Here is a 15397-nt window from a genome sequence, read left to right on the forward strand (position 1 = left end):
CTGTGAGTTATTTTCCACCCAGGGAGCTGCCTTAAAGTCTGCTATGAAAAATATTTCTACCCTGTTTGAAGAGGGGTGTCTTAAGACTGCTTGAATATGAATAAGGAAAGAGTCATCATAGAAAAAGTGTGAAGTGTTTCTTAGAACATCCACATTTACCTTTAAACCTGCTTCTTTTCTGGTTTTGAGTCCAATAGTTTTGGTCCTCTACCTTGTGATGTCTACTAATTGTACAGCTTTGTTTAATAGCTTTTAATTTCCTTACTGCTATTTATTTCTATTATTTTTTAATTTTTACTAATTACATGTAGTTTTCTTTATTGTTCATCAGTTACAGAGCTCCTGTCACATAGCACCTATTCTTTTTTAATTTCTTTTTTGTTTAAGATTTAGTTAATTTATTTGAAAGGCAGAGTTATAAGCAGGCAGGCAGACACACACACGAGAAAGACTTATTGATTCCATCTGCTAGTTCAGTCCCCAAATGGCTACAAAAGCCAGCACAGGGCCAGGCTGATGTCAGGAACCAGGAACTTCAGCCAGGTCTTCCATGCAGGGACCAAAGCAACTGGTACATTCTCTGCTGCTTTCCCAGAAGCATTATCAGGAAGCTGGATCAGAAGTAGAACAGTCGGGATGGGAACAGGTGCCCATTTGGGTCTCTGCATCATTGCAGGCAGCAGTTATACTTTTTAAGTTACAGTGCTGAGACAGAGATTTTAAAAGGGGAGAGAGATAGATAGTGAACAAGGATTGTCATGCGTTGCTTTACTTCTCAAGGGCCACCAAAGCCAAGGATTGTCATGCGTTGCTTTACTTCTCAAGGGCCACCAAAGCCAAGGATTGTCATGCGTTGCTTTACTTCTCAAGGGCTACCAAAGCCAAGGATTGTCATGCGTTGCTTTACTTCTCAAGGGCCACCAAAGCCTGGAGTTGGAATGAAGTCCAGCTCTATCACATGCACAACTCATTCAGAATGATTCATTCTTCCTTAAGAAGGATGACACAGTTAGAAACCACTAAGCAGGGATTGTCACTAGAAACCAACCAACCTGCACTTTATGAAGCTGGAATGTTAGTAACTTGGCGATATCATTATTTCACATGGATTGTGATGGAGCTTGGAAACAGTCACTTCTGCAAAATGTGGACTAGTAAATGAGCCATGGGCCCCATAGTCTAACTTCCTAGCCTAATGACACTGAGATACAACCAAAATAGACCTATCTCAGACCTTATTTTTACAGTTAGCCAAATCTTGATGAAGTGTTTTTTTTTAGTAACCTTAATATTTTCTTAGAACTCTTGATTCCAATGAGAATGAACTTCAATGACTAAAAGAAAAAACTGCTATCTGCATCTTTGAAGTAATGCCTTACTGGTAACAGTTCCCATCGTACTCACGTGATCATGTCTTCTGGCTCTTTGTTTAACATCTGCACATTAGTGAGCATCATACACCTCCCCACTTCTTTATCAAGGTGCCTCAAAATGTTGTCCACAGCTTTGCGTACTTGAGAGTAGTATAAAGACATTCCTGAAAAGCAAGCGTCACACTTGAGTCTTTGGCTAAATCTATCAAAGAGTGGCATTGCGGCAGATGCATCCTTTAACGTTATCTAGTCTAGACGTGCAATCAGTGCCTTCCTTAAGCACAAGAAGTGGATCGGATTCTCTCTCTGGCCTGTTGGCATGGAATGCTACTTCAGAAGGCCCGTGGAAAATAAAAAGGTAAGCTTTCAGTGCAAAAGTTTAGAGGTCCACACAGAGCTTTTTGTAGCATGCATTTCCCATGAACTTTTCGAAGCACCTCTATTGTGCCCTGCACTGAGGGAATGTTTTACAAACAATCATTTAATTTCAACTAGTAGGAATTCTAATACTTCAGCAAAAAAGTAAAAATAAATGAAACACAAAGCTCTACCTCAAATAATTACTAACTGTTATTGCTCCTGCATTAAAATCATTGGAACTTACTTTGGCACTGTGTCATTAAAGATTAAATATTTTAAAGTAAAAAGTTTCAGCATGTTTATCCTTCTTGTCTTTGGAATCCAGGAAATAACAAAGTTTGTAGCAGTTTTCTAAATTTGGGCACTTCATAAGAAAACACACACACAATCACCTTTTTTGGAATAAGATGGCTAAGTTAAAAATAAAATTTTGTTAAACTCACAGTACAGCCACAGGACATGTGGTGGTTAAAGCACAGGTTGGACTAATTCTACTGAATTTTAAAAAAAGGAAATGAACCATAAGAATAAAAAAAATTAATTATAAGAGAGATTACCTACAAGAATACACAGATGCCTTGCAAAGTTACTGTAAATGCAGGTAATCAACGTTAGATGTTTTCAAAAGCCATAGTTAAAAAGTCTTACATTTAAATGGCAAACTCCTTGCATTTACCAGGAAGTTCCAAAAAGTTTAAAGGGCAAGTGAAACAAAACACAGCAGGAATCAATGAAAACAATTAATTCTGGAATGCTTCAACAGCTACAGTGTAAAAACTTAAATGCATCTTAGCGAAAGTCATTATCTACTGGTCATTTAAGAGGCGTAAGGCCCTGCTAAAACACATGTTGGAAACCCACCTATCATTTTGGCTTCCTCTTCTGTGAGCGTTTTACTTAAATATGTTTTCTTCACTCTCAACGTGTTTCCGGAAGGAAGAACAGCTCCAGTCACCGGCATGGGAGGCTCCCCATCTTTCTGCTGCAGGCTATCTGCTATTACCAAGAAGGCCCGTAAACCAATGTTCATTCTCTGTAAGACAACATGTTCACGATGAAAGGAGAGGCCCAATTATTGCAGCAGAATGAAACCATTGGTCTTTTGGAGAAGATGAGCTTAGCCTGTGGTCTAGGTTAGAACATCATTAAAAGTCACCAAAGTGTAGGCTAATCTTATCAACAAGATATTGAGTTTCTGCCAGGGTTTGTTGCTGCATCACAAGAAAACAGCTGGAGAGATTTTCATTAGGCTTGGAGGACATGTGGGAGATGCTCAGAAATTGTACTTTGTGCGGGGTTGCTGAATGAATCTCAGGGGGATAGTGGATACCCACTGGATCAGATGCAACCAATGGCAAAGGAAGTGAACAAAAGGCTCTTATGCCTCCCAGAAGGGAGATGACACATGTTTTAACATGTCAAGATGAAATGCCCGGAGTCCCAAATGAGAACTGCTAACATCTAATGCTCAGACTTGACTGTGATCCACAATGGCCAGCAAAGTTAGAGATTAAGTTTTTGGAAGCCAATGCTGCAGAACCTATGTTGATGAAAGCACATGGTTGTCAAAGAGCAATTGCTGCTCAGGGCCAGAGCTCATCTTCCTGGGGCTTCGATAAGGCTTCATGTGGAGTGGGCAGGTGACTCAGCACTGCTCTGGGAAGGTCAGAAGGTATCAACACACACGTACTTCCTTGAACAACCACATATAAAACACCTACACTGATGTCTTCAAGCCTCACAAAGTAGTAACTTCCCAAATATACTACCTACAGAAGAAAGCCTTATAATTATCATTAATAATTATGATTTTATAATATTATATAACTATATGTTGTTATATGATCACATACATACATATAATTATATAATTTCATATATCTTATAATGTATCAGTACTAATAATTAGGGTAATTATAATTTATTGAGTTTCTCAAATACAGTTCCACATCATACTTCTTCCTGTTTATAATTTGTCTGTCTTGGGACATTATAAAACATTGCCAAGTCCAACTACCAGCTTCCTTTCTGTAATATGAGGAAGATAACACCATTGAATCACATAGGATTGGTATCAGGATTAAAGATGACTGACAAATAATTGCTGAAAAATCCATATTGGAAGTCCAACTATCCACTTAGTATTTGGAAGTCAGATTTATGGAGATAGAATTCACATGTAGAAAAATTTGTGCCTTTTAGCTGCCTAAGTAAGTTTTGAGAACCATACAGATAATTGCCATCACCATCAACACCCAAATACCTGCACAATCCCCCAACACTTCCTTCTGCCTCTCTGTAATCAGTTTTGTCCCCCACCCCTAGTGTTTTCGTATGTGTGAACTCCACGGCAGAACGCCTCTGGGTCTTGGTCTGGGATGCTTTCCTTCAGTGAACTGCCCCTGAGATGCTGGGGTGCAGACCAATCATTTGCGCCTTACTAACTGCTGAATGGTATCCCATTGCATTGATGATTCAGAAGCTGCTCAGCATACACTAATTTTTAGACATGACTTGCTTTCCTAATTTCAGTGGTGAAGAATAAAACTCCTACAAGATATTCATGCAAACTTTTGTGGGCATGTGATTTCCTCTGGGTAAGTACTCTGGGGACGAGTTCTGTAAGTATATGTTTAATTTTGGAAGAAATTTCCAAATTGCTTTGCAACTTTTTGCATTAACACCACAATCATACGCATTCTTTATCTTTCTCCCCAGCACATCTCGTTTCCTCAATTATTGATGAAGTTGAATATCTTTTCACGGTCCTACTGACTATTACTGCAAGAACACTTCCAAAATCACAGAAAATGGAATTGCAAGATAAAGTTTATTTTGTGTAAAATAACTTGAAATCCACATTTAGTTGTTTCATAAAATGCATTTTAATGATACTTTAAATGATACTTTTAATGATACTTCTTTTGTGAAGAGGCCCATTTTGTTTACTTAAAAATCGAGTTGTGTAGTTTTCTTATTGAGCTGTATGAGCTCTTTACATATTCTGGATAAAGTACTCAGTTTAGATATATACAACACAATCTTCCCTACTCACCCTTCTTTTTCACCCCTTCCAGTCTCTGGAAACATCACCCTTCTCCCAATTTCGATGAGATTCACTTTTCTAGGTCAGACAGATGGCTCAGATCATGCCTTTTTTTTTTAATTTGTCAATGCGTATCTCAATGCCTTTCACAATCATCCATATTGTTGCAAATGACAAGACTATCAGGTTTCTCTCTAATCGGTAAACGCTTTGTCGCAGTCTGTGCCTTCCTATTATCTTTTAAAGTGCAGACATTTTTATTTTTATGCTGACCAATTACTCAGGTTTTTCTGCTATAATGTTCATGTCCTAAAATTTTTGGCTACTTGAAAAATGACAATGATTTTTCTCTTTTCTTCTGGAAGATTTATAGCATTGGATTTTACAGTTAGGCTTTTTCATTAAAAAAATGTTTAAAATTTATTTACTTGAAAGAGAGGGAGTGACAGAGAGAGAGGGATGACAGAGGACGGAAGAGAGAAGGAACAATCTTCCATCCATTGGTTCACTCTTCAAGTGACTGCCATGTCGGGGCTGAGCCAGGCTGAAGCCAGGAGCCTGGAACTGGAATTCAACTGTGATTTGCCAGGCAGGTAAGCAGGAACCCCACCACTTGAAGCCATTACCTGCTGCCTCTCAGGCAATTAGCATGATATTGGAAGTTGAAGTGGGCCATGACTTGTACTCTGTACTTCGACAGGTACTCTGATTTGGAATGTGGCATTACAACTGTCCAGATCACTGTTTAACATTATAGCGCACCTTGGACTTTAGTACATAAATTCCTTGCAATAGCGAATAATTTTCAGTGCAAAAATTTTCTATCAGTGTTAATGCTGCTTTTTCTCATTGCTATTAAGTTGTTCACTTTCCAATTGTTCATTAATATAAGAAATATACACTATATAGTGTATATAGTGTCTGTATATATAGTGTGTGTATATGTGTGTGTGTGTGCATATATATATATAAAGTCTTACAAACTTCCTGAAATCATTTTCTTAGTTTTGACAGATATTGTTTGAGATTCACTGAGGAAAATTCAATTCTGCTGACTCCTGAACTGGTACTCCTTATTTCTTTATTTTAACTTTTATTTACACATTTTAATTGTATTTGCATGGGGGTGGGGCGAGCTTCCACCTGTTGGCTCAGTGCTCAGATGCCTGTGGCCGTTAGGGCAGGGCAGGGCTGAAGCCAGGAGCTGCAGCTCAGCCCGGGTTCAGCGGCCTAAGCCCTTGAGCCATCACCTGCTGTCTGATGGGTAGGTCCCATGGGAAATGTGGGTCAGAAGCACATGGACTGGCCCAGAACCAGGCACTGCGATATGAGATGTGATGGTCCCAAGTTTCTCAACTGCTGTGCCAAACGTCTACCTCACTGCTCTTCCTTCTAGAATCCAGCAGGGAATGGGTTCTAGAAGGGCAGCCTGCCAGGTTTGGCTGGCAGTGATCTCAGAAGTTTAAAATGGAATGTGATGTCCATTTGCATCACCCATGCTGTTCTACCTTACACATCATGCCCACCACGCACTGGAGTCCAAGATGAGTCTGGCCCCTGTGATGGGAGACTTCACAGCTACCTCCCTGTGCATACATTGTCTAATTTCACATGCTTCAGTATTTTTTTTATTACTACCTGTATCCATTCTTTATCATTTTCCCAATGTTGAAATTGTTAACCTACACCAAAGAGTTTCAGTAAAAGCACCTAGTTTTCACAAATAGAAAATATTGGTACTGCGCAGCAGAACTTGGTGGGCAAGACTTATTCTACTCTACAAGAACAGACACGGCAGCAGCTTTGCTTCAATCTAAGACTATTCATCCAAAATGTCACTTCTGAAATGCCGCCATCTGGATGTGGACATGGACAGAAACAAAGAGAAGAGTTTTTAAGAGAAGATGTCCCTCGCCTCCCTCCCGCAAGTGGCCAAGCCAAGGTGAGACTGAATATGGGCTCTGTTAGAAGTGCATGAAAGGGGCATTCATACCTCGGGATTGAGACTGAACGCCTTGGCTGGTTTTCCCACACAAAGAAAATCGAAAATGATTTCTTTCATTGCAAAATCCAAACGTTCCTGGAGGGACAAGAACACAAAAACAAAGTGTGAAAACCCAAATGCAGCAGGGAATGGATATGTTCACTATATGCACCAGATATGTAACGCTGACTGCTCAAAGAGGGAGACGGGCTGAGCCTCAGGGTGCAGGGAAGCCCTGAGGGACATCAGGGCCAGCTGCACCCTTGGTGGCGCTGCTTGGCCCTGCCCACTGTGCACAGAGGCTTCATTACATAAGGTTTGTCATCAACTGTTAGAGTGGAGCATGTCAGTCTTCCTCTCTCACACACATGGTGTATCAACTAACACCCGAGCTATTTGGTCGCCCTTACAAGTAGGCCAAACTCTTTCTACCTGTACCACAAATGTTGGTAACTTCTTAAGATTGAGTTTAAAAGAAAGAAAAGAAGAGACAAAGCAGGGGTGGGGAGGAAAGAGGGAAATCGGTCTTTTATCTGCTGATTTGGTCTTCAAATGCCCACAGCAGCCAGGGCTGGATCAGGCTGAAGCCAGGAGCCAGAAACTCCATCTGGATCTCTGTAATGACCAGTAGAAACCCAAGTACTTGAGCCTTTATCTGCTGCCTCCCAGTCTCACGAGCAGGAGTGGGTTTGGAAGTGGGAGAAAAACTCAGTATTGGTCATTCTGCTGTGAGATGTTTGTGTGCAAACAGTGGCCTATCCCAGAGCCAATTTGGAAGTACACTGATAACATCCTTGGAATGGCTATTGGTGAAGAATGAGTTCTGGATAAATGATAATATTCCTATTCAATTTTTTTTTTACAGGGCAGGAGTTATGTCTGCTTTCCTGCAAACATGAGACCCTTTATTCCTCCCTAACTCTCAGCACCCAGAGCACATAAACAGAGCAATTACACAGGGAGCAAGAGTCAGGAGACTCCTTCACTAAGCGGCTCTGTGACCTCATACAGCGTCACTTTGACAGTCACAAATGTTTCTTCGTTTGTCAGATGCTGAAAACACTTGCTGGGGCCATGTATGTCATCCTTTGTTCTGAAATGAAAAAGAACCGGCTAAATGTGAAGGTTCTCAAAACCCTTCTGAAAGGTCTAAACACCCAGGATATTTTGGGCTTTCCATCTTTGAAAACTATACTCTGAAGGAAGAGACTGGCTGCTTAAAAACCATTGGACCATTCTCACTGCCAGCAACATCCGCATTACCTGAGCTATGAACTGGATGATTTTCACGAAGATATTCAGAGGCATATCCCTTGGCACCACACCGCGGGACCCTTTGGGGAAAAGCGTGGTGATGATGGTTATAAGTCGGCTGAAAAAAAAAAAAGAGGGGATGGGGGAGAGAAAACAAGCAAGGTTGGCCGAGTTCCAGCTCTTCAAGGGGGGGGGCGTTGCAGCTGCCTCATCTTATCTGAGCATCACAGAGAATCCAGAGAAAGAACAAACAGCACCTCACCCCTTTCATTAGCATAATTACTCTGAGAAAAGTGTTTTTGGACATGAAGGGCTGTTGGAAGATTAAAGATGCCTCCTTTGTGAAAATGGCAAATCTAAGTCTGGAAGTGGACACTGCGGATCCTGACACAGACAGGAGTCTGCACTGGCTGCCGGGCTAAGCACCAAGGAAAGCCTCCAAATGTTCCTGGGACTTAGGTCAGCCTCAGACAGCTTCTAAACAGCGAGAGCCAGCACCCGCTGCAGTAACTGAGGTGGTTACCATGAACCCTCGCCAACTCTTTACCTCTGAGTAGCTGTGTTGCTTTCACATTTAATTCGAATCATGTAAACCCAGAGAAGTCTGTAGAGTGATTCCAGTGCAACTCGAGCCATCTTGGGGTCTTTGTTCTGCAACAGAAATGAAATGATCAGACTACTGATAAACCGGTGACCCTTCTCTGGATGCCTGGAAGAGGCACATGCCATGTGGGTGGCAGAGGCACAGGGCCTAAAATATTTTTTTTGCACCCAAACTTCTTTTAACACCATTTTTCATGTACTTCAGGCAGTAGGCATATGTCGGGGTTTTACATTTGCATAGCATTTGACATTTTTACATATACACATTTGTTATCTGATTTTGCAAATCATGGTGAGAAAGGGCAGGATGTTACCCACGATCTTTAGAGGACAGGATTCATCTTGGGGCTGTTTTTACTTTTTTGTTGTCTTCTCTGTTCCTGCTGCTTACCTTTTTGGTGTCTCTGTGACTGCTGTCCTTACACTCTTTAGGAATACAACAATATAGAAAATAAACCATTGTGCTCCCACAGAGGTAGAGGAGCAAAGGAGCTGTTTTAATTTTACACATATACACATATATACATGCATACACATATACATACACATATATACATTTTTTGCCTGTGGCTTATTATTGGCAATTGATTTTGAGCATTTCAAGATGACATCACTGCTTACCGCAATTGCCAACTAAACCAATTTCATCGTCTTTCATTCCCTGAAGTCAAATGCAAGTTTAAAAATAAACATGATTGTTCACTCCCATGTGTTTAAAGTCTAAGTGGTTTCTAATCATTTACTGAACAGCATCTAAATTCTATAACGTGGCAAGTGAGAAGCCTCTGGTTGACTGGCTCCTGCTTCCTCCTTGTAGCAGGTGCACGCCACACTGCCCCACCCTCCTACAAGTCCCTGGGCCTGGAATGGCTGCCTGTTCTTACTCCTTGGAAGTTGCAATTGGATGGCACTCCCTCTTACATTCTCCTCCTCCTGGTTCTCCATTCCTTCCTGCATCCTACAGAGACATTGTTGAATGCCTCTGCTTCTGTCTCCTCAAGTATCATTCCATCTTATTTCTTGAATGCTTCCCACCAAACTGTGAGCTCCACGCATTTTGATTCATTTTTGTATCCTCAGGGACTACAAAGAGCAGATAGAACATTAAAACCAAAACTTATTTGAGTAGTTCAAAACCTTGGGGCACCAGCAAGGTTTTCTTTCTATGCAGAACCTGAATAGGAAGTGACCATTGGTTTCTAGCTGAAGTTAATCTTTGATATTATAGTAATAGTAATCAATGTCTTACATTGTATGGCATTTTGGTATTCCAGGAGTCCCCTCACATGTTGTTAATTTAGGGATTTGATAATTAAGAGGGGCCCTAATGAATTCCTCAAAATCTGAAGATTAGTGAACAACAGCTGGAACAGGAGTAGAATTTTAAGTTTTGCTATCTTGGAAACTGGAATGTGTGTATTACAACATTACTGCAGCAAGCACTCTCAATGATGCCTGCCATTTAATTGTCATGTGTGGAACAGATATTGCTATTGGTCTCGTTTTATAGAGGATGAAGTCAGGGCAGAGAGCTGAAACAAATTTCCCAAGGAAACATAAATAATAAATAGAGTCAAGATTTGGACCTCTGCAATCTGGCTGCAGAATCTTTGAGCATTAATGCTTCAGCTTAATATGGAGGCTGTTCAAACATACCATTAGGATCTACTAGACTGTACTCTTCTGTAAATGAGGACTTCATTTGTCCCAGTATTCCCTTAGCAGCTAACATAAGAGATGGTGCAAGTATAGTTGTAATTTCATGACTCTGACATTCATAACAGTTGCGTAAGAACATTGACTTCTGTGGCAAAGCTCTCTGCTTCAAGGACAAAGACCTTTCTCTCATTGGATTCTGCATCTTCATTGACTAAATAACAATGTATTTCTATATTCTTTTGGGCCCTGAGGTTCACTGACAAAGCTGTCTGAGACAATAGGGGGTTTGATCATTAATATTTAGGTCAAGTTTAGGTGTGCTATTAGAAATTATTAATTTTACTTTGAAATGTGACTTTGTTCTGATAGATCTGGAACATAGATGATAAAACATTTACCCAATGGTACAAAAATGAGGTCAACATTGAAACAATACTCCATTCTAATCCTATACCCGATACTACAGACTGAGCATCTTTAATGTGAAAATTCAAAGCTTGAAATGTTCCAAAATTTCAAACTTTTTGAGCACTGACATAATCAAACATCCTTGAATTTTGGATTTTCATTGTAGGTATGCTCAACAAGTCTCCAATATTCCAAAATTTGAAAAATACTAAAATCTAAAATACTTCTGGCTTTAAACTTTTTGGGAAAAGACACGCAAACCACATATTCATTCACAATATAGTTAATGTCATGCTGATTAAATTTGGTACCTACAAGAACAGCAGTAATGCCATCCATCTTAATGCACACAGGTAGTTACTGTGGAATCTTTCAAACCTTATTCAGTGCTTCCATTTGTAAGATAAAAATATTAAAAACATTACTAGTGTCATAGAATAATTTTTAAAAGCTTCTTACACATCACTGTGACTATCACACACTGCCAAAGTTCAAAAAACAAATTTCATCCAGTGATTTTGTGGCAGGCACACTTTGTGCTGAGATTCTTACTGGAACTCAAGCACCTGGCTTGTACCTTCCTTGCCTGCCATCCCTGATCATATATTTCTGTCACAATATCCTATTCAGTTTTCTCTAAAGCAGTTATCACTACTGGAAAGTTTTTTTTTTTTCCTCTCATTTACTCACTTATCTCTGTCTCCTCCACTAAACTATGCCTAAGAAACCAGGGACCCTTGCTATCCATCACTTACTCACAGTACCAGGGAGACTTACTGCTGACCAATGGACTTAGTAGATACATGAATGAATATAAAATCTAGCACAAAACTATTTCTTTTTCTCTCACAGCAATTTGGTTTCTTTATGAAGCTAAGCTGGGTGACACTTAGCTGAGCAAAATTTTCAGGAAAACAGAAGTATTAGTACCAGAGCAAAACTTTCAGCAAAACATAGATAAAATCTACGCAAGAATGGGGAAGAGTTCAGCGTAACCTGTGGGGTCTGGTTCAGAACAGGAGGCCAGAGCAACGCTTCAACTGGCTCATCTTGGCACCTGCAAGTGTTGGCATCCCATATGAGCACTGGTTCATGTCCTGGCTGCCCCACTTCCTCTCCAGTTCTCTGCTTATGGCTGGGTAAAACAGTGGAGAATGGCCCAAAGCCTACGGATCTTGCATCCATATGGGAGACCTGGAAGATGTTCCTCACTCTAGATCAATTCAGCTCCAGCTGTTGTGACCATCTGGGGAGCGAACCAGCAGATGAATGATCTTTATCTTTCTGTAAATCTGCCTTTCCAATAAAATTTAGAAAAATTCAAAAGAGAACAAATCTCCAGCTAACAGTGTTTGCTATCCTTACTCGACAGACAGCAAATGCATTTCTTAACTTCTGAGGTTGAGATTTCTCTTCACCATTTTTTCTTTTCATAATACATTATTATGAAACACAGCCTCGCACATCTACTGTATTTATTTTTGCAAAATAAATGTAAAAACCCTCCCAAATGAACTCAGGCAATGGTCACTACTGCGAAGTGATAACCAAGTCCTAGGGGATTCCAGGCCCAAGAGACTTCTTCCCTCATGGTAAATACACTATGAAGGAAGCTTGGGAACTGGAGTAAGGTCCTAACTCCACTCTGCCACTATCATCTTGTGGCAGGAAGAGCTAGGGCAGTGTTCAGCTGGGGGGCTGGGGTGAAAGGAGCCTCCTGCAGTGTGGCAGCTAGAGGGGTGCCCCAGCCAGGCTGGACCCATTGCTGGGGACTCAGGCCATGGTCACTGCTGCCAAGTAGTGACCAAGTCCTAGGCTTTGGGCAGTTGATGTGCCTATCTGGCACAAGGCTCTGCCTGCTGGCCGCTGGTGGCGAGCACTGGGGTTTTTAGGGTATGTAACTGCTGCCTAGAGAGATCCATGGATAAGGCCAGTGTGAGTGTTGGTGAGGGAATAATTCCTGGGTAATTCCCAGTGATGGAGTCAGAAGTTTCTGGCAAGCTTGGGGACTGAGACCTGGTGGTTTGGAGGGGAGAGTCCACAAGATCTATTTGGGCCAGACTGATTCACCAACCCACATGGGAATCCTGAGATGGACTGTTAGCTTAGAGCATCACTGACTGCCACACACCAGTCCACATGAAAGCTATGGCTGGGCGCCTGTCTGGCAGGGGTAGGTGCTAGTACCTGACTGAGTGATGAACAATGGATGTGTCACACTTGGTAGGGTCAGGACACTAACTGGCATGTGAGAGAACCAGGTTGGAGGGGGTAGATTCTGTGGGGGAAGTGTGGGCCCAACACTGTGGAAATACAAGTCCCACTGGTTAGCTCACGAGTTGGGGTGGTGATGGCTGAGTTAGGTATTACCATGGAACCTGCCATCACTTATGGATAAAGGAATTGCGAACAGTCTGGGCAGGTCAAGGCAGCAGTACCCAAATGTGCATCCTAAAACAGAAAGTGGGGTGGGCTGAGCAAACCTTAACTCACAAGGAAAAACAGAAATCAGGATGGAGCACAGGTCATGCCGAGCCAGGCTCTTACGCCAAATGGTCTGCATGAGCCAGGGATACTAAGTCACAGCATCAAAGCAAAGGCTGAGACAGGTGAGGGGCTAAGCCAACTGGCTCAGATGACCCACTGTCATGTGCGCAGTCTAGGACTGGGAATAGACTCGGTTGGTGAGCTGTGAGAGTATATCCTTGCTGGGTTAGGATTCCCACAGCAGGGTGCAGGGGCTGGAGTGGGGGGGCTGCGTTCTGGTCTGGATATGGCTACAATCTCCCTTGGCACAAATGTGAACCTTGGCTGGTTGCACCTAGCCGGGATAGATGCCAGCACCATCTGGTGTTCTGGAGAACATAGGTAGATGTAGGACGAACAAGGCTAGGTCTCTGCCCCTACTGAGCCACGTGTGAGCAGTGTCTGGGTATGGATGAGCCTTGGCTGGGCTGAAACATCCAACAGTAAGAACTGGAATGGCTTGAAGCCCAGCAAGGAAAGGCCACTGGTCCTGCCTGCACAGGTGGTAGACTAAGTAGGGCTGGCCATGGACCTACCAGTATGCACAAGATCTGGCATTGGGAGAGGTTTTGATGGAGGAGCTTAGGAAACTCCTCTGTCGGGACACTGTCCCTGCAGGTGAATGCAAGAACCACGATAGGATGTAACTCAGAACAAGCAAGAGAAAGATACCCATTGGCATACATTTGGCATAGGTCGGGGGCAGACCAGATTGAACTACTTCATATCATCTGCTGGCGAATCCAAGCACCAGAACAGAGTGTGGGTCATGCCAGGTTTGGTTGCAACCAAAACCAGTGCACAATACAGAATGCCAAGGTGAGGTGAGCCGTACCAGATGTGGCCACAGCGCCCAAACAGCACATGTGAGAATTAGGGAGGGAGGGAGCAAAGCCAGCAGAGGGAATGTGGGCAACCCAGCTGGACAGACATTCCCACTGGCGAGCGTGAGTTGGGATAGGGGCAGACCAGGTTGGGCAGGGCTACAATACCTTTAGGCCTCATGAGAGCTAGATCAGAGAAAAAACCAGGCTTGGCTGACTGTTGCAAACATAAATTAGAGTGGGTGAGGGTTGGTTGGGTTGAACTAGGCTTCAATGTCCATTTACATGTATGAGAGCTAAATGGGATGTGGGACAGACTGGACAAGTCTGCGGTATATATTGGCAAGCATGAAAACCAGCGTAGGATGCAGGCCTGGTGGGGGTTATGGGGAGTCGCCCCAACTAGGCTGCAGCTCCCACTGGTTTGTGCGAGGACCAAGTATGAAGTGGGTAGGATCGGGTGGCTGCAACAACCATTAGTTCGCATAGAAGACAAAATTGGAAACAGAACTGACCCAGCAACTGCAATGACCAGCATGTGCATAAGCTGACTGGGGTGACAGACTGTGCGGGACCCTGTACTGGCAAGCACACACAAGAATCAGATCTGGGGTCACCTCAGACAAAGTTTCTTTGGAGATCCCTCCAACTGAACTGCTGATCTCAGAACTCCAACCATGAAAATACTATGTCAGCCAGTGGATTCTGAAGATTTCATCGTGCATGGAATGGCGAGATTGGCAGCAATTCAGAACTACTGAACTATCAAAACTGCTTGAGCAGGAACCTCGGAACATGCCCCACATTGGGGACCTGGGATGGGTGGGAGGCTGTGTGAGGCTTTTCCCTTTGTTTCTCCCCTTACTCCAGGTACAGGGGGAAAATGATATCAGTGTGGAAACAATGATCTTACCCACTTTCCTGTAACCCTTGATCCTTTGTGTCCTGATCAACTATGTAAGATTAATAAAATAAAAATACATTAAAAATCCTACCAATTGTAGTTTAAAAGACAATAAATCAGTTTTTATGAGCACAATAAATGTTACATTTTAAAAGACCTATTCAAAGCAAAACATATTCTCTTTTTCCCCCCCAGAATTGGGTGTTGTATGCCAGACAGGAAACAAATTAATCATGTTTTCTTTGAGCCCAATATACTGATTTTGACAAAAATACATAGATAGATAAATATTGGTTATCACTGCTCAAGAAGAGTTCTGGAGAGATGTGAAAGTTCTGGTGAGAAAGTGCTATAAATTTCTCAGGGTTTGATGGTGGCATAGTGTTTATGGGGAGGGAGTTCAGATGCTCATTGAAAAATAGAATTAAATGATTGCTCTTTTTTGGTATAAAAAAA

At 42.1% G+C, this 15397-nt stretch overlaps 1 protein-coding gene across 4 annotated transcripts in view; it reads right to left on the bottom strand.

Moving 5' to 3' along the window:
• Window positions 1–15397, bottom strand: part of FRY (FRY microtubule binding protein) — a 432396-nt gene that overhangs the window by 133043 nt on the left and 283956 nt on the right. For all 4 annotated transcript variants that reach the window (XM_040979819.1, XM_040979817.1, XM_040979818.1 and 1 more), the window contains 5 exons: window positions 8565–8668; window positions 8027–8135; window positions 6773–6859; window positions 2595–2766; window positions 1405–1537 (listed from right to left, as the gene is read on the bottom strand). In XM_040979819.1, coding sequence (XP_040835753.1) covers window positions 1405–1537; window positions 2595–2766; window positions 6773–6859; window positions 8027–8135; window positions 8565–8668 — 605 coding nt within the window. The remainder of the gene's footprint in view (window positions 1–1404; window positions 1538–2594; window positions 2767–6772; window positions 6860–8026; window positions 8136–8564; window positions 8669–15397) is intronic.

Source organism: Ochotona curzoniae, unplaced genomic scaffold, assembly GCF_017591425.1.
Source record: "Ochotona curzoniae isolate NIBS_2020 unplaced genomic scaffold, NIBS_Ocur_1.0 contig_3332, whole genome shotgun sequence".
NCBI lineage: Eukaryota > Metazoa > Chordata > Mammalia > Lagomorpha > Ochotonidae > Ochotona > Ochotona curzoniae.